Source organism: Calonectris borealis, chromosome 6, assembly GCF_964195595.1.
Source record: "Calonectris borealis chromosome 6, bCalBor7.hap1.2, whole genome shotgun sequence".
NCBI lineage: Eukaryota > Metazoa > Chordata > Aves > Procellariiformes > Procellariidae > Calonectris > Calonectris borealis.
Genome location: NC_134317.1, coordinates 41,465,193 through 41,491,351, shown reverse-complemented (window position 1 = coordinate 41,491,351; position 26,159 = coordinate 41,465,193). Strand labels below are relative to the sequence as shown.

The window sequence follows — 26,159 nt, the reverse complement described above, 5'->3', positions numbered from 1 at the left end:
TGTGTCTCAGTGGGGTCGTGCAAGCAGGTAACACAGGAGCTATACGACAGCTCCTACGCAAAGAGAGACCCAGCTGGGTTGCAACAGCTCAAGCAGAACCAAATCTGAGAAGTGAAGCAAAATTCATCTTTTTGCATCGCGGCAACACTCCAAGTGTCAAATATCTTCGTGCAGTATTGAGTCAGAAATGCCTGCAGCGATGTAGTCGGACCAACCTTGGTCAAAGGCTATGTCAGTGTGGATTTTTTAACAGCAACTTTCCTTATATTTAGTTATATATTCCTTATATATAGTTATACCAGAGCCAGGCTTGGATTTGGCATGATTCTGAGTTTTTGTTTTTATGCGAGTCTCCTCTCCAGTCAGGAGGAAGTCTTCTAACTGGGGAACACTGTGATGAAAGCACACGTTTCTAATGGAAAACGTGAAAAAACTCTGCTGTACCATGAAGGCACCATAAAATGCTAAAAATATCAGCTGGACTGAGTTAGCTGGTTCTCTGCAGGACGACTTGCCTGGAAATACGTGCAGTTGTAAACACAACTGTTTGTCTCCAGTGCATATATCACCCCCATCTCCTTGGTTTCTAGGGAATTATCAGTTGAGAGGGAGATGATGAGTTTCTTCAGTCTATTTTCACATGTGCTTAGTGCCTCATCAAGTGAAAGGCAGCACTCAGGAGCGTTATTGCCATCAGTGCTCCTTGGGGTGGGAAGGGGACATTAGTCCCAAGTTCTGGCAGTGTGGCAATACAATAATTTTATGGGTTGGGTTGTGTTTTTTTTTTTTTTTTGCCACAAACTTAAGGAGTTATTTGCATCCATGCTCAGGCCTGCTGAAGTGTAAAGCAATATGCTGCAATTAGACCTTAACTGCTAGTAACCGAGTGGCCTTCAGGTGGCCAGGTACTGCTGCTGTCAGACAGCTCCGGTGGCACCGCTTCCAGTGAGCAACACATCCCTTGATAACCTCTTTTCCAAGCCTTTTGAGATTAATTCTTTTGTCACAGCCATCCTCCAGAAAGCACGGGCTGAGATCAAAGCTCTGCTTTAGCCACGCATCCGTCTTTGGTGGAGAGCCCTTCAGGAACAGCGTAAGCCCTTTAATTATCGCTTCTCCATCTTTCTCCAGCTCCTGAAGGTCCGATGCCCCTTTCACCCCCGACTTGCGCTGTTTTTTACACCACATTAAAATAACGTCCTTATTTTTTTCCCCCCCTCCCACCTTCCGCTTTGGCTGTGCCGGGCGTTTGCAGAGATCGTCGGCTCAGGCTTTGAGCGAAATCACGGACAAAGTACTGAGAGCCATAAACACCACGGAGAAAGCGGTGTGTGAGTCGTTGCGTGGAGAAAGCCAGTGCAACGGCGGCTGTGCCCTCCCCGCGGGGCAGCTTCCCGGCCTGGGAGACGGAAAAGAGGTGTCCGAAGCCTACCATGAGCTTGAAGAAAACGTAAGGTTCACGAGAGCTTTCTGCAAGCAGGGAGGGCATTGGGGGCGTGGGAATACAGAGGGAACCCCCCCCCCCCCCCCCCCCCAAAAAAAAATTTCTTGTTAGTGGGTAGGTCAGCATTAATGGAGTGGGCATCACAGAGGGATTAAAGAGTCTGGTCTTGTCTGACAGTGGCCAGGGCTGTCTTAGGAGGGAGATGGCACAACAGCAAGTGCAGATGCTCTGTCTTGTGGCTTCCCTTGCCTCCGGTCCCCAGTTCCCCCTGGGTGAGTGGCAGGGCGAGAGGACGAGTGCGGTCCTCAGCTTGCTGGACCATCGCTTTGCTGGACTTCGGCAGTCCTGTGCTCCAGCTGCAGCAAAAGCTTTTGTCCCGCTTCTCTCCCGCGCTGCGTTTCATCGAGGCTTTTACAAACGAGGAGAGCGTGACCTACCTGTTCGCTAAGGCCGACTTGCGCCTGGGGCTGCTGGGCTCGTGCAGGTGATAAGTTTACATCTAGAGCATAATCCCCTGCTAGGTTTGTGTGACCCTCTGAAGCACCGACAATTTTTTTTTTTACCTACTGTAAACCCATATGAATCGATTCCCCGTGGGAAATGGATTGCATCCGCAGTGCCGTTTACCAAGCTGCAAAGAAACAGTTCAAAGACGGGGCGGAGAGTCGCAGCTCCATCTGGGTGGTTGTAGTTCGCTCTCAGAAACATCCTGCGATGGGGAGTAGGGTTTTATTAACACGCTCTGCGGCTCGTCTCTCGTCGGGGAAAGCTTATACATAAAAGCAGGGAGGTGCTGGGAGCAGAGTGTGCTCAGAAACCGCACCACCTGGCTGGTTTCTGGCCAAATGCAGCATCCCAGGGGAAGAGGGGTGGCTGGATGAAGGTTTTGAGGTTCCCCCTTTCCCAGGAGAAGGGGCTGGGGCTGGGGAAGATGTGAACTTTGGGCTTAGCGCCGCTGCCGTCAGCGGTGAGGTAGGGGCGAGACGGTGGGTAGATGATGGCTACTTGCTCATCCTGCTCTTCCCTCGGGGGCCCCGGCTGAGTCACGGCTGGCTCGCAGCTCTCCGAGGGATGCCACCCGCTTTGGAGGGCACCAACAACAAATTGTGTCCCTGTGACTCACAGGTTGAACGGCTTCACAGAGAGCACCCACAAATATTTGCAACCTGTTACGGCCTCAGGGTTTGCACTGGGATGGGTGGGACCTATGGGCCGTTGGGGAGTGTTGCTGTGGTTTGGGTGGGTGCTCGGTGCTTCAGTACAGGGAGCTCATGCCAGGCAGTTTTGCACAATACCCAGCCCAGGAAAAGCGGAGAGGGCTGGAGGAGCAGGAGTTGCATTAGCAATACCACGATTTTGCGATCAGCCAGCAAGACAGAGGCCACGACCCATCTGATTATTTTATGCGATTGCATACAGACATATTAATGTCTCCTAAATCGCCTTGCTTGGACTTGCGCCCTTGTACTAGCCCAGGAGGAGGCAAGTGACAGCAAAACCAGTGGTTTTATTGGGCCAGGTCCTGTTGGCCTTGTCTAGACAGCAACGGTTACACGTTGCTTCCCGCAGCCACCGTGCATCCCAGTCACTCCCTGGTTCTCCCCACCTCCCTGGCTCCCTCGCACGCGTTGTTTGCTGGGGCTCTCGGCCGGGATCACTCCCGCGTGTCCAGAGCAGTCCCTTGTGCAGGGGTCGGGTGGATTAACCGCCCAGGGCCAAACTCCCAAATCCTGACCCTACTCCCAGGCAACCCAGCAGCGCAGGCACCCTTAGAAAAGACTACGCGGATTTGGAGAGGCAATCTGTCTCCTTCCCGGCTCCCTGCCACCACGGGACATGGCAGCTTGCGCCTGTTTGCAGGCACCCGCCTCCCCTCTGAGCACACGGCATGAAGATGCTGACGGTGCTCCAGTAAGTCACCAAGTTTTGGTCCTTCCTGTGTTCCCATTGAGCCTTTTACCACTTCACCCCGTTGGTAATTGCACTCGAAAAGCCCGGGGGAGGGAGGAAATGAGATGAAAAGCCCTGCCAGAGCTGACTGGTACTGTCTGTGCTGCAAGGCAAGGCGACAGTCGTAAAATAGCAGCAGGAGCTGTTGTGTCTGGGGCTGCGGTCACACCAGGAGAGGAGGACTCCAGGGAGGTTAATTCTGCAATGTGGTTTTTTTTTTTTTCTTGTATTTCAGGTGTACCTGACTGCTGGGAAGACCTACCGGCTTGAGAAGACCCTGAAGGAGCTTGAGGAAGGGGCTCAGCACAGCGGCACTACCGACTCGGAGCTGTCGGAGCTGGAGGACAAAGTGGCCTCGGCAGCCGCTCAGGTGCAGCAGGCAGAGAGCGAGGTGAGGGCTTGGCTCTGAGACCTGCTTTGCCCAGACCCCCGGCCAGTGACAGCAAGCGAAGCCAGTGATGGATCCTCTGGCCACCATCTACATGGGTTTTTTTTTTTTCCTCCCTCTAAAGATATCGGACATCGAATCTCGAATTGCGGCTCTATCCGCTGCAGGGCTGACAGTGAAGTCGGTGGAAAAGGCGAGGAAGAAGTCGAGCGGGCAGGTGAGCGTGGAGGACAGTGGGTGTGAGAGGTCCCAGCCCTAGGACGTACCTGCTGCCCTGGGTCATTGCTGCTGCCCCTCGCTGCCCCCAGGCTCCGAGAGAGGATGTCCCTCTGAGGATGGGGGACAATGCTGATTCCTTACCTTGCATCAAGGGAGGATTTTGGTGGGGACCGGTGCTCTTCCCGGGGCTGCAGGGAGGGCATGCAGGGTTGCTGCATGCACCACAGCCTGGACTCAACTCCGGTATTTCCATATTGATTTTTATAATTGCAATCCATCAGGCAGAGTTGCTGCCATAGCAGCGTGCTGCCTCTTTTGCTCACCTCAGGATCAACCCAGGCTAAACAAAAGAGGTGAAGATGCAAAGAGAGGCAGACCGAGTCGTCTGCCTCCTCTGCATCCCCAGAGAAACCCCCTCTGCCCTTCCTCTGCCCGCAGGCTGCCTGCCTCCACTCCGCCGGTCCCACCAGCAGCAGCCCAGGGGAGCCTTCGGATGACGTTAAAGTGAGTATGTGTTTAACCTCTGCTGGCTAGTGCACCTTCCCGGTGTGCATGTGGCACGGCTTCAAACCTGGGGACAACCGGGGTCTTCAGAGAGCTGCTTTTGAAGTGGTGGCCTTGGGGCGGGGACCTCTGTCCTCCCATCCCCTTCCCCACGGCAGGCTGCTCCCCTTCTCTTGCAGGCCATGCCCGGACCGCAGGGGTTCAGGAAGAAGTTTAACAGTCCTGTCGAAATTGCCGGTAAGGACTTGTGGGTGGGTGGGCTGGGCTTTGGGGGACGCTTGGTCCTCTCTCTCTGCCCCCAGTTGTGTGTCTGCATTGGGGGTCCCCTTCCCTGTGCTCGTGGCCTCCTGTTAGGACAGCCGCAGGGGAAACCTGTGGTGGATAACCTGGAAAGGAGGAGGCAGCTGGCAGGATCGGGGACAGCGATGGCAGAGCAGAGGTCAGGCTGAGATGGCTCAGTCCTCCAGGAACCAGGACTTTCTCTGCAGCCTGGGCTCCTGCCACCCCAGAGACCGGGGAGACATCTGCGTTACTTCATCTGTAGCATGCTGTTAGACCTCAAAGCCCGCCATCTCTTCTGACAGCAATTTCTTCCTAGCTTGGTCATCTTGGGCAAGGTATCCTTGACCCTGTCGCCCACCTTCCTCAGCCACTGGTCTCTGGTGGGGATCAAGAGGCCCTCCACAGCCCAGCTATGGCAAACAGCAGCTTGGGAGTGCTTTGAAGTAAACAGTGACCTGAAACTTGGCACAGCAGCTTGTATGGCAGGGGGCAATCACTAGAAATGTTTCATCCTGACCGATAATCAGCGAGACCCATTAGGAAATGACTTTTCTATTTCTCTCTTATCTCACCTCATAAGCTTAAAGGCAGAAAGAATGGCTCTCCTTCCAGATAATGGAAGATGAAGGGAGGGAAGGGGGGAAAGATCATTTAATGCAGAGAAGAAATCGTGTTTCCCCCATGCACGCAATTAACAGGCCCGTTTCCCAAGCTGAGGCTGGTAGGTGGAAGGGTCCCTTCTCCCCGTGCTGAGGAGGAGTTATCTGCTCTCCTTCCTGCAAAGGGCAGGCAGATAAAGGCAGCCCAGAGGACACGTCAGCCCCGCGAGGAGATACCGCAATCGGGACGGACGTCAGCAGGCAAGCCTAATCCCCGCTGCCTGGGCTTGGGCGATGGGGCGACTCGGTCTCCTGACCGCCCTCCCCACAGGTCGATGACTTGCAAAGTTGGGCCTGCAAAGGTGCAGTTGGCAGAGGTTGGTGGCAGAGAAGGGGAGATGACTTAGTAGGTCAAGAGAGTGTCGTAGGCGTGGGGGGTAAGAGCTCCTCAGGAGCTGGGCTTTTGCCGTACCGTGGAGGTTTCCAGAGCAGAGATCTTGGCAGTTGACTGCTGGCAGGCTGACCCAGCTTGCACACGCGCGGGGACGGGTAACGGGACAGCCTGTGCTTGGGACCGCTGTAGGCACAGCCCAGGAGACACGTCCAAAGGGGCTGGCCCCAAAGTTGACCTGTGTGTGTTGCTCAGTGCTCTGGAAACCCAAGTAGCAGCAGCTTTTGCCTCCCTGTTGTCAAAGGGGTTCCCACCACCCTCCTGGAGAGGGAAGTGCAGTGATGCATCCAAAACCACAGCAAGTAGGGGATAGTAAAACCCAAGCCTCTTTAGTGGGTAACTGAAACTGCTAGCGAGGTGGATGAGGACCTGCTGCCCATCTCTCTTCATTCACTACAGGTCTTGACGACTCCTTTGACCGCAACTCCGTTTACCGTGGCTCTCTGACGCAGAGAAACCCCAACGGGAAGAACAGGAGAGTGGAGCGGCTCTTTGCGGTAGGAACCCAGCTGCCCGGGAGGATTGCTGGCCTGAGCTCCATGTAGGACCTGCCTCCCTGGGCTTGCGCAGAGGGACCTGTCCCTCCCCACGCTCCCTTCGAGCCAGCAGAGCCCCCCTGGCTACCAGCGTTGGTCCCACCATGCTGGTCGGTGAGGGCAGGCACGCCTGGGCATCACCCCATGAGGTCTGGGATGTTGTAAGCCCCAGAGCAGGGGGACCAAATAAGATGTACATCTTTGAATTCTTGCTGCCCGCGTGGTCCATGGGATGGGGCAAGTCCTCGGTCCATGCGGTGGCAGCTGGAGGGGATGGGGAGCGAGCTGGCCTCGTCGCCTGGGGTGGCTTTGGGTGGTGTGGGCACGGCGGTGAGCTGAGGTTTCTCCCTCCGGTGCCTTGCAGAAGCCTGTGATGACCCACTTGTCCTGAGGAGAGGGGGACCCTCCTGCCACCGCATTTCACCGATGATACAAGACCTCAGCACAAAGCCTCGCTGCCTTCCCCCCAACGCTTGCTCTTCCTTCTCCCGCGCCCGTCTCTCCCTGAAACCCCGGACAGGAGGGAAGCCGAAGGCCGTGGGCAGGGGTCTTGCCAGGAGCTGCTGGGGAGAGGAGCGAGGTGCTGGGGTGTGGACACATGGCCAGGGGCTCTCATGGGACGATGCAGGCGTGAGGCCTCAGCTTTGGGCAGCTCTTTGGTACCAGGTCAACCAAGGGGACCAGAGGGGTGCAGAGCAGGATTGACCTCCTCGGAGGGAGCTGGACGTCAGTGTGGCTTTCCAGCATGGGGACTGGGAGCAGTGACATGGCCCAGCCCTTCATAAAAGGCCAATGTCATCTGCCACAGTCATTGCATCACTGTCAGAGCCTGTCCCTGCACTCCAAGGCTGGTTCCATGCGGGGACAGGAGCTGACAGCAGGCACAGGATGCCCTTGGGGTACCCTAGGTAGAGCCAGGCATCCCAGGCTGGGATTCACATCCCAGCACTGGTCCCAGCTCCCTGCAATGTCCCTTGGAGCATCGCTTCCCTTCCCTGAGCAGCAAAGCAGGGTGAGAGCAGCACTGGTTCCCTCCCAGTGAGCGCTTGGCCAACAGATCTTTGCACGAAGCTACGCAAACACCCACTGAGGCTTCTCGCCACTGTGCCTGAAGCAGCTGTGACCATCTGGGGACACGAGTGAGGCGGAGCTCGCACAAAGCAGTGGCAAAAAAGCTGGAAGAAAGGCTGGAGGCCTTGTTGGGGATCGGTTTGTTCTTCCAGCTCTTGAAGATGTCCCCTCTCCCTGTGAGGTTAAACCAGCAAGTTCAGAAGGACTCCAGCAAGCAGAGCGTAGGCGCTTCTCTGGAGGCTTTCCCCGCTCTGCCGAAGGGTCAGCCCATGCCAAGAGGTGCTTAGTGGATGAGCACGTCCCCTGTCCCTGATGATGGGATTGTAGGACCTGGTAGGACCATCTGATCCTTTGGAGGAGATGGCCTTTGGGGGCTGCAGTGGCCCTGGGCTCCTGCCAGGTGACGGCAGCATTGGTAACACCCTCCCCCGGAAACCCCAAATTGCTCGTTTGCCTCCAACATTTAATTCTCCATGTCCACTGACCCAGGTGGATCAGTGCCTGGCCCCGTACCCATGCCCAGGACATCGGGACAGGGAGGGGGTTGCTTTCTCTTGCAGGAAACTTCGGAGGAGGTTCATGTTAAAAAAGTTTTGCTTGATACCCCCTGGTCCCTGTCCTTCATAGCCCCCACCTCCCTCCCTCCGCAGTGGGCAATGCGGGGAGGACGGTTCGCAGCCGGAGCAGGGATGTCAGACCGATGCTGGCAGTTTCCCATCGATGGCCACTCGGACGGGACCATTTTAGGCTGTTTTTGTGCATCCGAACTAAAACCACTTTAATTATGAGCGGTAGTGTGAATTCTCATGCAAGTAACACGTACGTTTGGCTTTGGTAGTAGTAGAGACTGCTAATTGCCTAGAAATTGGTCCCGCGGTCGACCCAGAGCAGTCTTGTAAGTCCATAGTCTGGGCCTTCCAGCTGGAAACAAAACCAGTTTCTTATTTTAAAATGAAATCCTTCTGGCCTGAAGTTCAGAAGGGTAAGTGCAAACCACTGCCGTTGTAGAAACCCTCCCAGACACCGCGGCATTGCCGGGTGCATCTCTTGCTGCTCAGCCGGTCTCGGTGCTAGGATGGCAGCTCCTCGGCTGGCAGAAGGGAGCTCCACCAAGATCTGGGCAATGCTATGGGTTTGCACTCACCCTTCTGGTGCCAGGGTTCAGCCTTCCCCCCAACAGCACCTCTGTTTCAGCTGTAACTCAAGTCCTTCCACGCAAGAGCACGGACGTTTGACCCTCTGAAGAAGTCCTTGCCGCGAGCCTCAGCAGCGCAAACTAAGGTGTCGTTTAGGCTGTAGTCACCCACGTTGTTATTTGCCAGTGTCCTGCCCCATCTGCCTGTGTAGAGATTATATATATGTACACTAAATCATGCAATAAAGCCAATTTTGTGTCCAGAACCTAGGACCTGTTTTGCGGTGTCTGTTCTTTCAGCTCACTTGAGCTCCTTTCTCTTCCCATCCTCTCCTCTTAAAATGAAATCCTTCTGGCTGGAAGTTCAGAAGGGTAAGTGCAAACCCCTGCTGTTGTAGAAACTCTCCCAGACACTGCGGCATTGCCGGGTGCATCTCTTGCTGGTTTTAAAACTAGGCAGGTGAAAGCAGACAGGAGCCGAAGCAGCGGCACCGAAGCAGAACGTGGGGAGATGGTGGTGAAGGGGATGGAAATAGAGCTTGTCAGATGCTGGCCACAGAGCCTGGGTCAGTGGTACCCAGCAGTGAGGCCAGGCGGGCAAAGGGGATGTGCAGCGTGGGGTGAGACCTCCGACATGCGTAGGAGCAAATGTGGGAGCCGAAGCAGCCTGAAACACAAGCCCGCACAGTCAAGGGGGTGCTTTAAATCTGTATTAAATAATAGCAACGACCTTGGGGTGGAGAGAGCCCTGCTGAGCCCAGGGCCTGGGCTTCCTTGGCTGGTGGGTTTTTTTCTCCTCCTTCCATCCCTTTCTCTGCCTTTGATGCCCCTCCGCAACCTCTGTCCCACGCTGCTCCCGTGACTGTCCCCCAACACTGGCTGTGCTCGGGCATCGGAGCTGAGATGGAGATCTGTCCCAGGGCAATGCCAGCCCTGCATGGGGGTGCCAGACAGACCCCTTTCCCCTGCCCACACCCCACCAGCGATGGTGTCTTCACCACCCTGCCAACACAGAGATGTCCCTGTTTCGGGATGTCCCTCTAAGTCCCAGTAATTCCCATTTTGCCTGGGGGTGGACATGTGTTCGCACTCCGACCAGCCCCCCCGTGCTGGGGATCCAAGCTGGCTCCTCCAGCATCACATCTGGCAGAACAAACATCATCAGAAATCTTTACCTGGGGGTAGGTTAACTCATTTAAAAAAACGGGAGGTTTGAAGCCCCCACAGCACAAAGATGAGCCCACTCCTGCCAGTCGCCTTCCCCTCTTCTCCGCATTTAATTTTCTGGTTTCCTTAAAGCAGCTTTTGGGGGTGGTTTGAAGGTGGAGGGTGGTGGCACCTGGTGTAACCCCTGCAGTGGAGCCGGTTTGTGGCAGCGGGACCCCAATGCGCGGCCACAGCATTCGGGGTGGCATCACCCACTGACCCTCCAACGTGGGTTTGGGGCGAGGGGCTCCCTGTGAGCGCGGTGATGGAGCGGAAAACTCCACCGGGTCGAGGACAGGGATTAACATATTCCTAAGCTATCTGCCTCGGCCAGCGGAAGATAAAATGCTGGTCCCTTCTGAGTCACGAAAATCCCTGTGCTGATTTGATGAGAGGGGACAGCGGGGAGGGGAGATGTCCCGGCTCGGTCCCCGCCGGGGCTCGCCTCTGACATCAGCGCGAAACCGGCCATAAAAACGGTGACCGGAGGGGACTCCGGCTCAGACAGCGGCCGCTCGGCTCAGCGGGACGGCAGCCGAGCACCTCGCCTCACCGCGCCGCGGTAAGTGCAGCCCCGGCGAGGGGGGGGGCACCGCTTTTCTCTCCCTCGCGTGATGCTTTTGTCGCTGGATAATCTCCCGAGCCCTGCTTTGCCTGCCTGTGCGTGTCTTTGTGTCTGCCCAGCCGGCTGGGAGGTTTCCAAAAGGGGGCTGTAAAAAGTCAGCGGCCGCAGCAAACCTGAGCTCTGGCTCCTGCCTGGCACGCTGCAAACTTCTCCTTTGCGAAAGTCGCTGGAAATAAAGTTGCCGCCGCGTCCCCGCCGTGTCCTGCTTAACCCGGCTCTCCCGCTTCTGCCCCTCGCCCCGCTCCCTCGTCGCAGGTGGCTGCAGAAATCAAGCCCTTCGCTCAGCCCGCCCTGCACGGTCCCGTTCATTGCCTCGGCAGCATAAAGCATGTTACAGGGTGCTCCTGGGTTTTGATTTCGGCAGCTGGCTCCAGGGGTGGGTGCCGAGGGCACAGAGGTGGCCGTGGTCCATCCATCACCAGGCATCCGGCAGCAAAACCCATTTGTGCCTCCAGCCCCGTGTTTCGGGGGCTTCTCCCCATCTTCTGGGCTGCAGGGTCCTGCCACTGTGGGCACGCTGGGGGTCGTGGCCAGAAAGGGCGATGCCAGGCCTGGCCTAAGGCACTAAGCTAGGACAAAAACCTATTTTAATTAACATGAGGTTTGTACAACTCATGTTTGTGGGGGCGATTTTCCCCGGAGGTATCAGCCCCAGCAAAACCCCCGGGTTTTGATCAAGCTGCCCCGGCGCCCTTTGCATGGCAGCCGGCCCGGGGATGCTGTGATGGGGACGGCAGTCCCATGGCAGCAGCGATACGGTCACCCCATCCCCTCCGTCGCAGCCTTCCCCTCCTGATGGGGGGCTCACCCTGCGAGCATTTAACCCAAGCAGGGCGTCTCTGCGACGGCCAAACCCCTTCGCTCCCGCAGCCGCGTCGGAGGCCGCCGTCTTTGTGGCACCGGTGGAGAGGTGCCGGGGATGAAGCTGGGGGCCGCCTGCCTCCTCTGCCTGCTGCTCGCCTGCCTGACCCTGCCCGTCGCCCACGGCCGCATCCACGAGCACTCCATGGAAATCAGGAGTAAGGGGAGCAGGAGTAAGGGACTCCCCTCAGCCAAACCCCCCCCCCCACCTCCAGCTCCCTCTTTATCCCCAGACTCAGCTGCATTTGGGGGGTGAAGAGGGGTCACTATGCCGAAGCAAAGGTTTGCTTTGAAAGAGCCTTTGCAACAGCTTTTATACCCACCCCAGCCCCTTTTCCCACTTCCCTGGGGTTCATCATCCTCCCCCACCCATGGGTGCAATGCCCTGTCCACCTCTCCATGTCCCCCCCCCCATCACCCCCTGATGTCTCCTCGGCTTTTGCCTTGCAGACCCGGACATCGACCCCTCCTGGTACACGGGACGCGGGATCAGGCCGGTGGGGCGGTTCGGCCGGCGGCGAGCCCTGGGTGAGGGCACCCATTCCGGGGGGGGCAGCAGGCGGCAAGCCTGTGCCCCCCCCCGCCCGCACCTCCAGCCCCCCAGGGAGGAGTGGAACCCCTGAGCTGAAGCCGAAAATAAAAGCCTTTCTCCTCTCATCCCCATGTCCCAGCCTCTCTGCTCCAAACGCAGTGGGGGGGGGTTGCAGGGGGTCGCAGTGCGGGGGGTGCAACCCCCAAAATTGCTGGTCTCACCGCAGTTTTGCAGCCTGCCCCAGCAGTGCGGCACGACATGGCATGTTTATCCCCCACAGACCCCAAAAAACACCCTAAAAATAAGCCCCAGAGCCCCCCCTTTCCCAGGTGCATCCCCTGGGGTCCCCTCAGCATGCCAGCACCCATGGGTGCCCCCGACACCTTCACTTCCATGGTGTCGGGGTCAGAAACAGCCACCCCATTTCCATGGCCTGGGTCAGAAACGCTCGGGGAGCACACAGGGCCCTGTCCATGTCCCCAAACATCCCCTTGCGAGCTGTGTCCCCAAGCCAGAGCATTTTACCCCCTCTCCAGTTTGGGGGTGAGGGAGGGTGACCCTCAGCATCCCTGTCTGCGGCTTCTGGCCCAGCATTGAGGGTCTAGGGTTGTTTGGGGAGGGAAGGGTTAATCTTGGGAGGGAGGGGGCAGATGGGGGGGGATGAGTGGCAATTAGCACCCAATGTCTCCCAGCTGCCCTAATGCAGGGGATTTAGGCAAGAGGAGGCAGCAAATCTGCTTTCTTGCTGAGAAGGAGCCCCTGTCCCGCTCCAGGATGGCCCAACCCTGGGGAAACATCGCAGGTGGGTGTCCCTGGCTGGTGTCGGGTCCTGGGGGGGGGGGGGGGGGGGGGGGTGTCCTCAGGGGGGACCTGACCTGGCAAACCTGGGCAAAGGGTGCTGTGGTTCCCCCCTCTCCATCGGGAACATCTTCAAGGGCGTCTGCTGCCTTGTGGCTGAGCTCAGCCTGGCCAAGCCATGGGCTGGCATCGCCGTCAGGACATGCCCCAAAAATTCAGTGGTTACGTTGCCCTGCAGACAGGGTGACTGGTTGTCCTGGTTTCAGCTGGGATAGGGTTAAATTTCTTCCTAGTGCTGTGTTTTGGATTCAGTATGAGAAGAATGTTGATAATACACTGATATTTTAGTTGTTGCTAAGTATCTTGTCAAGGACAACTACCCTCTGCTACCAAGCTAGACTGGGAGGAGGGAACACAGCCAGGACAGCCAGCCCAGCTGGCCAACGGGGCATTCCATACCATGTGACGTCACGCTCAGTATATGAATGGTAGGCGTGTTCCAGGAAGTACCGATCGCTACTTGGTTATCGGTCAGCACGGGTGGTGAGCAATTGCATTGTGCATCACTCATTTTGTATATTCTATCATTATTATTATTATTTTCTCTTTTCTGTTCTATTAAACTATCTTTATCTCAACCCACGAGTTTTTTCTCACTCTCACCCCTCCGATTCTCTCCCCACCCCACTGAGGTGTGTGTGTGGGGGGGAGTGAGCGAGCGGCTGCGTGGTATTTGGCTGCCTGCCAGGGTAAACCACAACGGTGGTGCCGCTCTTTACCTGTGGCTGTGCCAGCGTTGCCACAGCTCTCCCAAAAGGGGCGACCTATTCCCTGAGCCTGACTCCCCCCGACTTTGCTGGGCACCAGCATGCTTTTGGAGAGAGCCCGGGTGCTTTTTCTTTTTCTTCCTCTTCCAGCCAAGGCGCGTTCCCGCCGCATAGTTCGTATCGCGCAAAGCCCTGCAAGGCACGGGATACCGCGGTGGCGGATACAGCCTTGCTTTGGTCCTGCTCTGCCCCCACACCTGGCAATAAATCGGTGATTTCTCCCGAGGATGGGCTGTGACCCCTGTAACAGGTTGGATGGGGGCCGGCAGGGTGAGGGGAGCACCGGCTCCGGTCCCTGCCACCTCCAGGCTTCCTGTGGTCCCCACCTGCAGGCTGACATCCAGGTCAGGAATAAAAAAAATAACACCTTTAGGGAATTATTCTCTTTATTTGCAGCCTGGGTGTAAAGCCACCGGGATGCATCTGCTTTGCTCCAGAAAGTTAAATCCTCCCTTTTCAGATGGGAAGGGACACGGAGGAGCTGGTGTGCAGCTGGGGCGGGGGGATGGCACCAGTCAGGGCCAGCGGCAGCGGTGCTGGTGGGTCACGCTCCTCTCTGGAAGCGGAAAGTAGGTGGAAGAAACCCCTGCGCTTTACCTCTTGGATGAAGACAGTGCTAGAGGGTTGAAGAGGCCCTGTGCCCCCAGGATGGGCTCTGACCTCCCTCCGAGAGGGAGGGTGGTTGAGCTGAGCTGCCCCTGCGCTTCTGCGTCCCTCCTGCTTTGTCATTGCTCCTCTTGGAGACCTCATCCAGCCACCGCTGAGGTCCAGAGCTGCCCGTCCTCAGAGCCGGCAGCATCCCATCCTCGCCCCGCTCTCCGTCAGGTCGACTGTTGACCTCCCGTGCGGGGATGGGGCGGATGCCTTCTTTTGTTCCTGCTGCAGGAGCTCTTGGGCTAGGAAGAAACACAAGGTGAGAAAGGGCTCATTTCTGCTACCGGTGGGGTGGAGTGCGATGGCTGTCCCGTCCCACCCCAGGGGACCCACCGCCGGCCACAGTAACAGCGTTAGATCTCTACCAAACAGCTACACTGGGGACACTATTACACCTAGCTCAGGTACTAAAGCAAAAGAAAACTGTGGCTTTGGGTGAGGGCATGAAATCCATCTCTGATCTTGGAGCATTCTGGGATGGATCTGTCCATCCTTCTGCCTTAAGAGGTTTGACACGTTGCACTGAAACCAAGGACTGCTGTGGCTAAGACCCTTGAAGCTGCCAGACATGGCGCAGGCTGGACCGGCACGAAGCAGACCTTGGCGGCAAGCACGAGCAGCGAAGGGGGTCAGCTTTGGGGGAGGGAAGGTGTTTGCAGCACTGAAGCAGAAGTTCGGGGCCTGTGGTTCACCCGCCTCTGCTCTCGCCTAAAGCCATCACACAACTCACCTATGGCCATAAAGATATCTTTTACTTGGTGGTTGGATTTTGCGGATGTCTCCATGAACAGGAGGTTTTTGGTCCTTGCAAACTCTTCCCCCTCCTAGGTGGAGACAAGCAGTTATTTTCCCAGCCCGCTCTGGGGCTGCTTGTTCGGTTACGGTGGCATTTCGTGGCAGGTCAATAATTGTACGGGGACTTTGGAGGTGTCTGAAAGCCTTTCAAATTCTCGGCTTTGCTAGGACATATCCCAGCGCTTGCTGGTGAGGGAGTGATGAGGGGGCCTGGGAGCTCACCACAAGCTCTCACCTCGGTGGCAACTTCTCGCTCAGCAGCAAGGTCCATCTTGTTGCCCACCAAAGCAATGACGATTTCATCGGGAAGGAATTCCTTCTCCAAGTCCCTCAGCCACAGCTTTGCTCTGTTGAGTGTTTCCTGGAGAGATGGAGACAAAACCACCCAGTGATCTGGTTTTGATTTAATCCCTTTGCCTCAGGCATAGCAAAGCTGGATGGGCGGGCACCAAACCAAAGAGGGTGGAAGAGATGTGGTGGGGAGGCTTTGATTGCCCTCTCTCTCAAACACCTTTAGGGATAAATGAGCCTTGGATGGGATGCACCCTTTCTGCATGGCAGCAGAAATCGCCCCTGGGGTGGTGGCGTGGTCCTGCACAGGCAGGGACAGCCCCTGGCACGTCCCAGGTGGGACATTCATCTTCTCAGGGAGTGCTCATGTACTGCTTTCTGCTCTACCAAGGACAAACACCATCATCTGGACACCTCTGCCCTGCCCGTGCTGCTGCAGCACGGCATAGTTTCGGTACTGATGGGATCAGCATCCCCTGCCTTACCTTGTTAGCAATGTCGTAAACGAGGAGAGCAGCGTGGGCGCCCCGGTAGTAGAGGTGGCAGACGCTGTGGTACTTCTCCTGGCCTGCCGTGTCCCAGATCTCAAACTTGACAGTGGCTACCTCCAGGTTGAGCGTCTGGGTGAAGAAGGAGCCTGCAAGCAAGATGCAGAGTGCACGTTCGCTTGCAGCAAGAACAGAGAGCTCAGATCTGCTGCCGTGAGGTCAAACCTATCCCGAGGGCCGCTAACCATGCTCTAATGCACAAAATTGGGACGAGTTTCTCATAAGCACTGGCACCGTTGATGGCATGGTGTGCCACAAGGGCAGGCTGGGAGCCCTTCCTGGCAGCAGCTTTGGTGGATGCACACCAGTTTTGATGTCAGATAGCTCTGAGCTCTGTAGAATAGCCCCCAGATAGAGAGCCACCTCTACTTTGCAGGTGGGTCAGAGCTGTGTAGGAATATCCACTGAAAAGGGCTCCCACTGGAGGGGAGCCTCCATCCCTGCTCCCAGGGAGCAGATGGCTGCTTGGGGACCAGCCAGAGCCAAGGCAGAGGGACAAGGGGAGCAGCTCTGCAGCACCTCGCTCTTCTCCACCAGCTAGCTCTTCAGGCTCCAGGTGGGACCACAACCTCTGTGCCTGCTGTGCCTTCTTAGGGCAAGACCCAGGTATATCATGTAAAATAAACGTCTATAATGTCTAGGTGCTGTAGGAAGCTGTGCTGATGCAAACGTACGGGGGAGGCAGCTTGATCCTAGCGGGTGTGTTGGCCCGAGGGAGGTTATAGAGGGAGCAGGGCTCTCACAGTGCTCCAGATGGTTTTCATCAAAGCATGAGCATGCACGTGGCCTGCCTTCGGACGTGGGTTGTTCAGCACGGCTTGTCAGGACAGGACACGGAGGGGCAGACGCTCTCCCCTTTGCCAGTGGGGCAGAGCGTGGGGTTTGCAGCCTGGCCAGGGCGTGGGGAGGTCTGCGCTCTCGTCTCTGCAGGCAGGCTGGAGGAACGAGGCGCTGCTGCAAGCCTACCGTCGGGCAGTGCTGGGGGGGTCCTGGCCACCTGCACCCCAGCCAGAACCTCCTTGCTCCCGTGGAACATTGAGGCTGGGGCAGCACATGTACAGGAGAGACTCTCCTGGGGTGTCCGAATAGCTGTGAGGGCAGCACAGGACCAAGCGTGCATAGGGCAGATGGGGCCACGCAGTTTGGACCCCAGGTGAAACCCCACAGGTTTCACTTATTTTAGTGCTCATCTGCCTCCGAAAAGCAGCGCGAAACCAAACCTGTGCAATTTGCTTACAGCCTGGTGCTGAGGAAAATGGGCTGCAGAGATCTGAAGGTGACCGCAATGGGGGAGGTCTGGCTCTGGGGCAAGTCCATGACATGTTCAAAAGCAGGTCTGTGCTACTGCAGGATATACCAACCTGTTCTCCTGCATCCCACCCCGCTGCAAGGAAGGGCATCAGGCCTGGTCTCTTGTCCAGAGCCATCAAGCTACTGAAGCCACTCACTCACATCCCACAGTTGGCAGCGACTCCTTGAAGTCATTTTTCACGTATCGGTAGGCCAGGCTTGACTTTCCCACTGACGTGCTCCCCAGCAGAACCACCTTGTAGAGGTAGGTGGGACGAATACCCTCTAGGGATGTGCCTGGTATTGCTTTCTGTGCCATGCCCTGCAAGGAAACCAATTCGGTTCAAAACACATCTGCAGTGATCCCAGGTCCATCACTGAGCCTCCTGCATCAACTGCAGCAGGACAGGAGGGGTTTAACCTCAAAAACGTTAATATCCTGAACCAAATTTAATTACATCAACCCATCTGCCAGTGTCAGTTATGACCAGAGGGTGGAGAACTCCAGGAAGAAACTTGATGCAAGAGGCCTCCTTGGATGTAGACAAGGAGATTGGATTGGGTGCATCTCCTTTAAAGAGAGGACATGCTGGAAAAAGTTAATGGCAGAAGGACATCACTTATGGGTGTGCCTTGCTCTTGAGCACGCCTCCGTCCCCAAAGTCCTGGTGAAGAGCTTAGGCTGATGTTCCACACTCATTGTGGGTCTTAGTTAGAAGTTATACCAGGAGAGCCTAACTCAGGTTGGAGGTGAACCGGGGCACGGAGGTGATGCTGCTACCAGCTTGCTAAAGACACTGCCCAGGGGATGGCTGGGCACCCCAAGAGCTGATGGGCTTTGTGGCAGCAACACTTCAAGTCAGCATGTTGCTCACCAGGGTGAAAAAGCAGGAGCGAGAGGATCTGACTCAAACACTCCTGAGGACAGCAGCGCACAAAGCAGACAGCACGTGCTCCTCCACTGTGGGTTAAGAAACCCTGGGCAGACCAAGCCCGTGAAGTCTCATGCCCTCATGACCGTTGCACCATGGCGTGTGACTCTGCATCACTCGGGGTGGAGCTACGCTGCACGGTGACCCGGGACGGCGGGGGAGCATGGCCCGAAATAACGGTGGTCGCCTCAAACCTGACTCGAAGAGAGCCGCTGCAGAGCGTTGGCCGTACCCTGGGAAGAGGACGGTCGGTGTGAGCCCTCCTTGGTGGCACGTGTCCCCTTCTCCCAGCCTTGACCTCAAGGCAGTGACACTGCCTGGCTGTCAGCGGCAGCTGTCAGCGAAGGGCGGCGAATAACGCTGTCTTGCAGCTAGCCGAAGCTTTGCCCTGGCTCCTCCTTGCAGAGCTCCTCCTCTAAAATGACTCGGCTCACGTGGAGAGCTATGCAGGAGAGAGGGAGGTTCATGAAGAGCTTGAAGATGAAGGGTCATGGGGTGTTGAACTGAGCAGAAGGGCATGAGATGACCTTGCATGCATTTATCCCACCTCACAGGCAGCAGTAAAGGGGAAATATGCCACCAGCAAGCCCGTAACTGCTGTGTGCAGAGATGGGATGTGCCTCCCGTATAGATCTAATCTCCTAACACCCAAAGGCAGCAGTGGAGTCTTCTGAAGGATGCTAAAACGTTAGTGTCCTGCTGCTGGTCCCTGCCTGTGTGTCCTGACACTCTCCCTGCTATTTGCATGCTGGGGTGAACGCTGCTGGTGTGGGGTGCTTCCCTCGGCGTGCTTTTGAAGAAAGCCCTGGTCAGCCAGAGAGCAGAGACCTGCAAGACTTACAGTGAAGATTTGGGGCAATTACTCCAATATCTACCTGGGGCTGGCAGGAGTTCGGCATGCAGAACTTGCAGGTGAGCAAAAGTACCTTTATGAAGACACCTAACAGCAGCGCTGGCAATGTAGATCCCGGGCCAGGAAGGTCTCTGCTGCTCCCTCCTCTGACAAAAGCCTCTTGTTCCTGCGCGCTGCTCATCCCACAGGTCTCCTCTATTTTGCCTATCTTCCCCCTGCAATCCAGCAGGCTCCAGACCTTTAATTCTTCTCCCTTCTCTAGGCTGTTATCAAAGCAGGCTGTCATTCAGAGCGTTCCTCGGTGCTGGCTGAACCCAGGTCTGTAGCTTTAGATGCGGGTGGTTTTTCTGCTCGGTGAGATGGGCTTTCATCCCCTTAAAAACCAGGGTTAAAATCTTCTCCCACAGCCCAGTGATGAAGAGCAGCATCGCAGTTTGTGCAGAGCAGCTAGTTAGGGGTGGGTTATATTTTTTTTAAGCAGGAAAAAAATAAACTCTGCGGCACAGCATAAGGGTGCTCCTTATGGTATTAATTACATACATTTGCCTCTTTGTAGGCCTGGAAAGAAGACTGCTGGCCTTTCTGGGCAGTTACGTTAGCTACCATAAGCAATATGCCATAAAACTCTCTAGGGAAGCAAGAAGCTGCATGAAACCCAGATTGTCTATATTAAACTCAATTTCTCATTATTTCACTCTGCTGCTCTCTGTTTAACCCTAGAAGGCTGTATTGATGCTGGATCAAAGCTCACCTGAGAATTACTGTAATGATAGAAATTTCCTTGCAAACTTTTCACGCTAGCAAGCGCCTATTAGAGACGGGGAGTTTTGCCAAAGCTCATTCAAAACAATTTCTTTTCCATGTTAAGAGGCAGAAGGTGAATCTCCCTTTCCACCTGAGGAGAACGGCAAGGAAGCAAAACAATTGGCTTTGTTTTGATTCAATAGAAAACAGGATTTAGGGGAAGCTGTTTTCTTTTTCCTTTTTTTTTCTGTTGAAAAAGGAGTGTATAGAGTAAAACCCTAAGCTCGTTTAGGCTGAGGGACTATGGGAAAAGCCCTCCAGACATCTCATGTGGCTGGTGGTCACCCTTCTGTGGCTGCTCCCTGCCCTGGGGAAGAGCCTGTCGGCAAGACCCAGCTTAGGGTTACATCAGCTCTGCAAATCCAGGATGCTGCTCCAGCAGGGTCACCAATGCCCGCTCCGGGTGCGGATAAGGGTGCTGCTGCCTCGCAGCAAACAGCATCCCTGTTCTTTCAGCCTGCGCTGCCGACGAAGCAGAAGCTCGTCCTTCATCTGGAAACTTCCCTGGGCTGGGACTGACTGACTGAACATATCCAGGAGAAGCATTTAAAGCAACTTTCCTGCTGATTTCTGTGAGTTAAGCCCCAGCAGAGTGCACCTGCATGCCAGAAAGCTTCTGCTGGCGTAATGAGAATAAGTTTGATTTATCTCACTATGAACTCGAAACTCTGAAGAAGTCACCGATGCTTCTGTGCAAAATGGCTTTAGCAAATTTTCCCATGCAACCTGAACCGGGACTGCTTAGATGCTGGATTTGGGGGATTTTTACTTTGATCCTAGTAAAGAATAACTCGGCAATTTAGGGAGCAGCCTGGGGAACAGCTGAGGTGTTACAAGTCCTGTCCTCATGCCTAGAGGCCATGCCAAGGGGCAGGGAAAGCTGAACCTGCTCAGATTCAATTTAAAGAGCCGGAGATTAGTCTAGACAAGCATTTCTCTTCAATCAACTGTAAAAACCCTCTTGGCAGATTTAGTCTCCAGACCCAGCTTAATATTTTGTGACAGCTGGGTCTAACAGCAGGTATTTGGGGGCAGGCTTGCCTGATCTTATACTTGCCTAGAAGGTGAGTACCGAAACGGCCGCAACACAGATCATTTCTCACTTCCTAACTGAGGATTAAGCATCGCTGCACCCAGGAAATTGTGTTCTCGGCATTTTGTTCAATTGTCTGAACGATTGAACTGTCTGAACAGTTGCGTTCAGACACCCCTGTCCCCCCGTCTCGGTGTCTGTTCTCTCCTTCCCGTGGGCAACGGGTGTGTACATGGTGCGGAGGCAGCTCCAACCAGCGTTAACCAGCTTCCCCTATGGAGCCCACTGGTTTAATGTAAATCAACTTAAAGGTAATCTGTTTGCCGAGTACGGCAGCAGCACCAGACCAGTGATACTGCACTTGAACTGCCTGCCCTCACTGCTTCCAAGAAGGAACCTGACAAATCTGTTTATGAGGGTGACTCAGTTGTTTATAATTAGCAGGAAAGTGGACTTTATCTAAGGAGCATCCTTTCAAACTCCTGTTTTATGGGCATAAACACTAGTAATAAAAAACAGAAACATGAGGTGGCAGAGCAGATATCTGCGCTGGAATGCAACAGCAAGGGCTTAGCTTTTGCCACTCAATAAATTGGTATCTCTGCAGTCCTTTTAACCTGGGGACGGGGGATCCCGATATATTTATGTCAGGGGATAAGCCTTTTCTTTCCAAAGGAAAACAGTAAAACAAGAAAAGAAATGCATACCTTTGGGGATGGAGCTACTGAGAAGTGTTATTTAAAACTCTAACTTCCTGGGAAATTAATGATGTTTAAGTCTAATGATGTCTAACTGATGTCTAAGCTTTTCTAAACCACAAGCTCTAAGAAGATCCTAAAACCATTAAAGACATTTGCTGAGTTTCTGCAGGGGTGCAGCAGTGAACAAGAACCACAGTTAATCAGCTCCTCGGAAAAAAAAGGACCCCAATGCCACCCATGTAAGTCTGCAGTATCCAGCCCTGCAATTTTTGGACATAATGCTTTAGGTTCTTTCAGATTTTTTTTTTTTTTTTCCCCACCAGATAGTGGTCATGCACCTACCTCGCCCATTAACTTGTCTAGTATTCAGCTCCTCGGCTTTTAGGAGCCTCCTCCTACCTGCTAAAGCTCTCAGAGTGCTGGTGTAGGAGCGCGGCTGCTTGGAAAGTTCGCCTAAGCCAAGGTTACCAGGGGATACGAAAATCCCAACTGCAGAGGCTTAATGCGTAAACACTGTTAGATTTACATAGTGCTGATTTCTCAACGCAATCAGCCCTCCTCAAAGCTAAGGGGAAGAGAATAAGGGTCATTAACTGTGCAGCTGGAGCGGGTCGGGGAAATAAGGCAGCAACAGAGACTGCCCTGGGCTGTGGGTGAGACCAAGCGCTCTGCTAAGACCTTCGGCTGCCAAAGAGGATGGGGGTAGGGCAGAGGGCTTCCTAAGTCTTCTTAAAATCTCTTCTCTTGGGCAGGGAGCTGCTGAGAATGGTGCCGCCCTCCCCGGTGGATGCCCCTTTGGGGCTGGGATGCGGGACTGCTTCCCGGTGGGGAGGATGAGAGTCCCGGGAGCTTGTCTGGGAAAGGCACCTCGGAGATGGTGGGTCGGGGCTGGGGAGGATCCTCCAGCGGAGAATGCCTTTACCTTCCCGAAGCCTTGCTCTCCTCCAGGCGCTCCGGTCCATGGGGTCAGGGGCGACAGCCCCGTCCGGCTGCCCGAGCCTCTCTGCTCCGGAGGCAGATAAAAGCGAAACCACCCCGCAGCTCCCAGGGAGCGGTGTCAAAGGTGAGATGTGACCGGAGATCAGTGAACCTTAGACCCGCCGGCAAGGCGGGACCACGGGGGCCGCTGTAACGGTGAGCGAGGCCGGTGGCCATGCCCCCCACATCCCCTCCAACCCTCCTTCCCTCCCTCCTTCCCCGCTTCCCATGCTGGGGTTTGGCAGTGGGTGGGTGGATGGATGGACGGACGGGTGTGGGTGGGTTTTTCCCCAAGCCTCGAGGTCCGAGGCCAGCCCGGCTACGAGGAGCATGGGGAGTAAAAGCAGTCCATGCTCCACCATGGGGGTTTGAGGTCCGGGGAGGGCTGGGTGTGGGGCCAGCCGGAGCCACAGCGTGCCAGGGATCTGGCCTTCTCTGGGTTTTTATAATACAGCAATTTCTGCTGACGCACATTAGACCTGGCTTTGGTCTTGTGCCAGGGTACAGGCTCAGATAACTCGGGCCCGGGATTGCTGAAGCAATGTGTTTTCAGGAGCGCGGCTGGTTTACCAGCTGGCAGGAGATGGCACACCTTCTTCCCTTGCAAAGCGCTTCAGCAGACGAGCTGGGGAGGTGTAAAGCGAGCAAAAACTGAGCACTTGGGCTTTTACTGCCTTTTAATTAAGGTAATAGCTAGTTACCACAGGCAGATGGGGCTTGGTGCTTTGGAGAAGTCTGCTCTTGTTAAAGCTCTAATATCTTGAGAGCGAAATCACAGCATGTTAATGCATTGGGATAACAGGTCTGGAGTGAGAACAGGAAGATTGATAATTAAAAATCTAAATGAACATAGCTTTTGTATTTCTGTCACTCGTCTTGTCATAGTCAGTGTCTTTCCTTCAAGTAGCAGTTCCTAAAGTTTTCTGGAAGTGAAACAGACTTTACAAAATCTAGTCCTAGTAGTTATAGGGAGCAGGGTGAAAAGCAGGCATCCTACAAGCAAGCTTAAAAAAATGTCATCCCAGTTTTGAAATGAAGAGCATGTCTTCTGACTTCCAAGGCCTGACTGCTGCGGCTCGATTACTTCCCATTTCTATGATGAAATGCCATGTACAGACACCCGAGAGTTGCACAGACTTCATACGGGAGCAGTGCCCCCACCAAGCGGAATCACCATAAGAGAGAGGTTTTGGTCTGTGAGCCAAATGAGGGTGTTTCCCTTTGTTTGGGAATATGTCCATGCACGGATTTGCACCATCGCAGCAAAACTGGCTTGAGTATATCCAGGTATGCCTCCAGCCTGGGAGCAGATCTTACCCGGCATGCAGCCTTTTTGCCAAAGGGGGAAGGAAAGTGTTTACCTTCCCAGGTCCCTTCCCATCAGCTCTGCAGAGGCTAGAACAGGATTTGGGGATCCTTTGAAGATGATTCCTAACAACCCTATGAAAACCCAAACTGTCTGAGGCCGGTATAATTTTCTCGGTATAATTTTCTCAGCACAGAAGCAGTGCTCCTGTTCCTCTCCCATAACTTGTTTCATAAGGCTGTGCTGTGAAATGAGCTGACTTAAAGCCTTATTTTTTTTTTCCCAGGACTTTGGGTAGATCAGTTCTTCAGTGGGAGTCTCAGTGTGATCCTGTGAACGGTAGTGCTGGCACAGCAGAGGGGTAGAAAGGTGTTTCAGGGTTTGGGAGGGCTGCGGACATGGGTACCTTAGGCTGGGATTGCTGCAGCAAGAATCCTTGCCCACAGCAAGGAGCGATGCTGAAAGGCCGTCTGCTCCCATTTACCCACTGTTTTGGACCTACAAGCGATGGTAACATCATACACCTAAACTAAGCATCTAATTTTTAGCATAAAACGAGGTGCTCAGTCTTGGCTGGAAGGCTTTGAAGCCTTATGAAAGGATTGCTTTGTAGCTGCTAAGAGAAACTTCATTTCCAATTTGCGCCGCTGCAATAAGCACTCGTCTCGTGCTCTGTTATTTTCATACCAGTCTCATCTGCCTGAGCAGATGTTATGTCTCAGATGCCTTTGTTAAGGGTTTTTATAAAAGCAGATGGTGTAAACAAGATGCCCGCACGAAGTGCTATGGCCTGACGGGTGTAGCATTTAGCATTTAGCCCCCGAGTCCTCTGGAGCCCAGGGGAGCGTGCACCTTGCGTGGGCTGGGGCATCTGCCTCCTGGATGGGCCCTTCTCCGGCTCCTGGCGAGCCAGACCCCACTAGAGGGCACAGCTCATCCACCTTTTAAGACAACTGGGATGTTGGCTCCCGAGTCTCATTTCTGAACTGGGCAACCAAATAGACAACAGTCATTGAGGGTGACGAGAGAGACGGACGAGGTCTCCTGCCAGAACTGCATCTGGACAGCCAGCTTTTCTTTGGGTGCGTTCTGTTCTCCAGACAACCGGGACACGAATCTTTGTGATGAACGCTGTTGCAGTGTCAGGAAGGCAGAGCTTTTTTGCATAATACCTCGTTCTGCTTGCCTGCTTCTTGAGTATGCGAATATCTTGCTGTCCTGGATGCTCAGGATCAGACCTTCTTCAGCAGTGAGTGGTTTGCAAATAAAGAGTGTGGCTGCATCGGAACTGGGTCGGTAGGGCACCTGCAGTGACCTGCCAAAGCTAGGGATGCACCTTGCTCAGCTGTGCTTGTGCAGTGAAGGGTTCCTTACCCAAAATAAACTTTACTGGTAAAAACTGGGTACTGGTGGTTTTTCTGAGGTTAGGGATTGCATTTAGTTTTATGCTTGCCTGATGTAATTATGCCACAAGAATTTGTAGGTCTGGTCACAGGGGTGGTGCGGATTAAATACTCCAGCCCAGCAATGCACGATCTGAGCACCTGGAACCCTGTGGTAGACCTTCACCCACTGCTCCACCTCAAACTTTTTCTTTGATTTTTAACTGTGACCGAAACGGTGACATTTCAGCAGTGCACAGGAATACCAGAACAGGTCAAAATAAAACTCCTTGAGTAAACATGTAAGAATAATTCCAATAATCTTGTATTTCTGGCTCTGCCTGCTGCATTTCTTTGGGCAGGTTGCCTCTCCTTCCCTCTTTCTCTGAGTAAAAGGAGGCAAAAGAACAGTGACATTTCTGGAGCAGTTTGGGAGCTCCTGGAGGACTCTTTTTGGGTGGTTGTGTAGCACGTGGTTCCTCCTGACTCTGACTGCTGTGAGGAAGCATTAGCTCATCAATGTGAGCACTGCAAATCATCCCTTGCTTAAGGAAGAGTGGTTGGGTGGAAAAGGCAGCAGTGTTTGGTAATAAAGGCACTACCCTGGGTTGAAAAACAAGACTAAAACCTCAGCTTTGCCACTTGTCTGCCATCTGCCTGTGGGGAAGAGTTATTTTGACTCCCCTGACTTGTTTCTCCCACTCCCCTTGGCTCATCTGCTCAGTTTACGTGTGCTCTGTGCAGGGTGTCCAACCTCCATCGAGGCTCCCACACTGCTGAACCGACACTAAGACCTTGTATTGCTCAGAAATTGTTAACTGCTTAGCCCCAGTTTTAGTGTTTTTGGACTCCTGAGATCCCTGAATACCCCGAAGTTGTTCCTGATGGGTCAGTTTTCATCTGAAACGCTCCCATTTCTTCTTGTTTAGTGTGTTTCAAGAGTACAGCTGCAGTCTCGGCAGCCCTGCCCAGCTGAGTGCTGTTTCTGCCGCTTGCTTGGGCACCTCCAGGCTCTTGTTTTCCACTCAGATCGCAGCGACATTGCACCATTTCGCATGGGGACAGGTGGCCGTGATCTCACTCCTGAATTTGGCTGGTCTGACAGGGAACAGATAGCTGAGAGTGTTTCAGCTGCCCGGATTATACCATGAGCACTGCTGTCCG

At 54.6% G+C, this 26,159-nt stretch overlaps 3 protein-coding genes across 11 annotated transcripts in view; 2 read left to right on the top strand and 1 right to left on the bottom strand.

The window, feature by feature from the left end:
• MLPH (melanophilin) overlaps positions 1-8,851 on the top strand; it is a 29,639-nt gene extending 20,788 nt beyond the window's left edge. For 4 of the 9 annotated variants that reach the window (XM_075153775.1, XM_075153771.1, XM_075153768.1 and 1 more), the window contains 7 exons: positions 1,256-1,450; positions 3,630-3,785; positions 3,907-3,999; positions 4,440-4,505; positions 4,685-4,742; positions 6,237-6,334; positions 6,738-8,848. In XM_075153775.1, the coding sequence (XP_075009876.1) occupies positions 1,256-1,450; positions 3,630-3,785; positions 3,907-3,999; positions 4,440-4,505; positions 4,685-4,742; positions 6,237-6,334; positions 6,738-6,764 (693 nt within the window). In that variant the 3' untranslated portion in view covers positions 6,765-8,848. Of the gene's footprint in view, positions 1-1,255; positions 1,451-3,629; positions 3,786-3,906; positions 4,000-4,439; positions 4,506-4,684; positions 4,743-6,236; positions 6,335-6,737 lie in introns of all 9 variants that reach the window. The other 5 variants (XM_075153773.1, XM_075153772.1, XM_075153766.1 and 2 more) reach the window with 4 other exon arrangements.
• A 2,478-nt stretch (positions 8,852-11,329) lies between these two features.
• On the top strand, positions 11,330-11,894 carry PRLH (prolactin releasing hormone). Its single transcript, XM_075153987.1, has 2 exons — positions 11,330-11,444; positions 11,722-11,894. The coding sequence occupies exons 1-2, from the start codon at positions 11,330-11,332 to the stop codon at positions 11,892-11,894; spliced, it is 288 nt and encodes a 95-aa protein (XP_075010088.1).
• Positions 11,895-13,830: 1,936 nt separating this feature from the next.
• On the bottom strand, positions 13,831-17,325 carry RAB17 (RAB17, member RAS oncogene family). Its single transcript, XM_075153986.1, has 5 exons — positions 17,169-17,325; positions 15,654-15,805; positions 15,113-15,238; positions 14,813-14,906; positions 13,831-14,324 (listed from the first exon to the last, which is right to left on the bottom strand). Exons 1-5 carry the CDS (start codon positions 17,323-17,325, stop codon positions 14,212-14,214), a joined length of 642 nt encoding a protein of 213 aa, XP_075010087.1. The 3' UTR covers positions 13,831-14,211.
• Between the last annotated feature and the right edge of the window lie 8,834 nt (positions 17,326-26,159).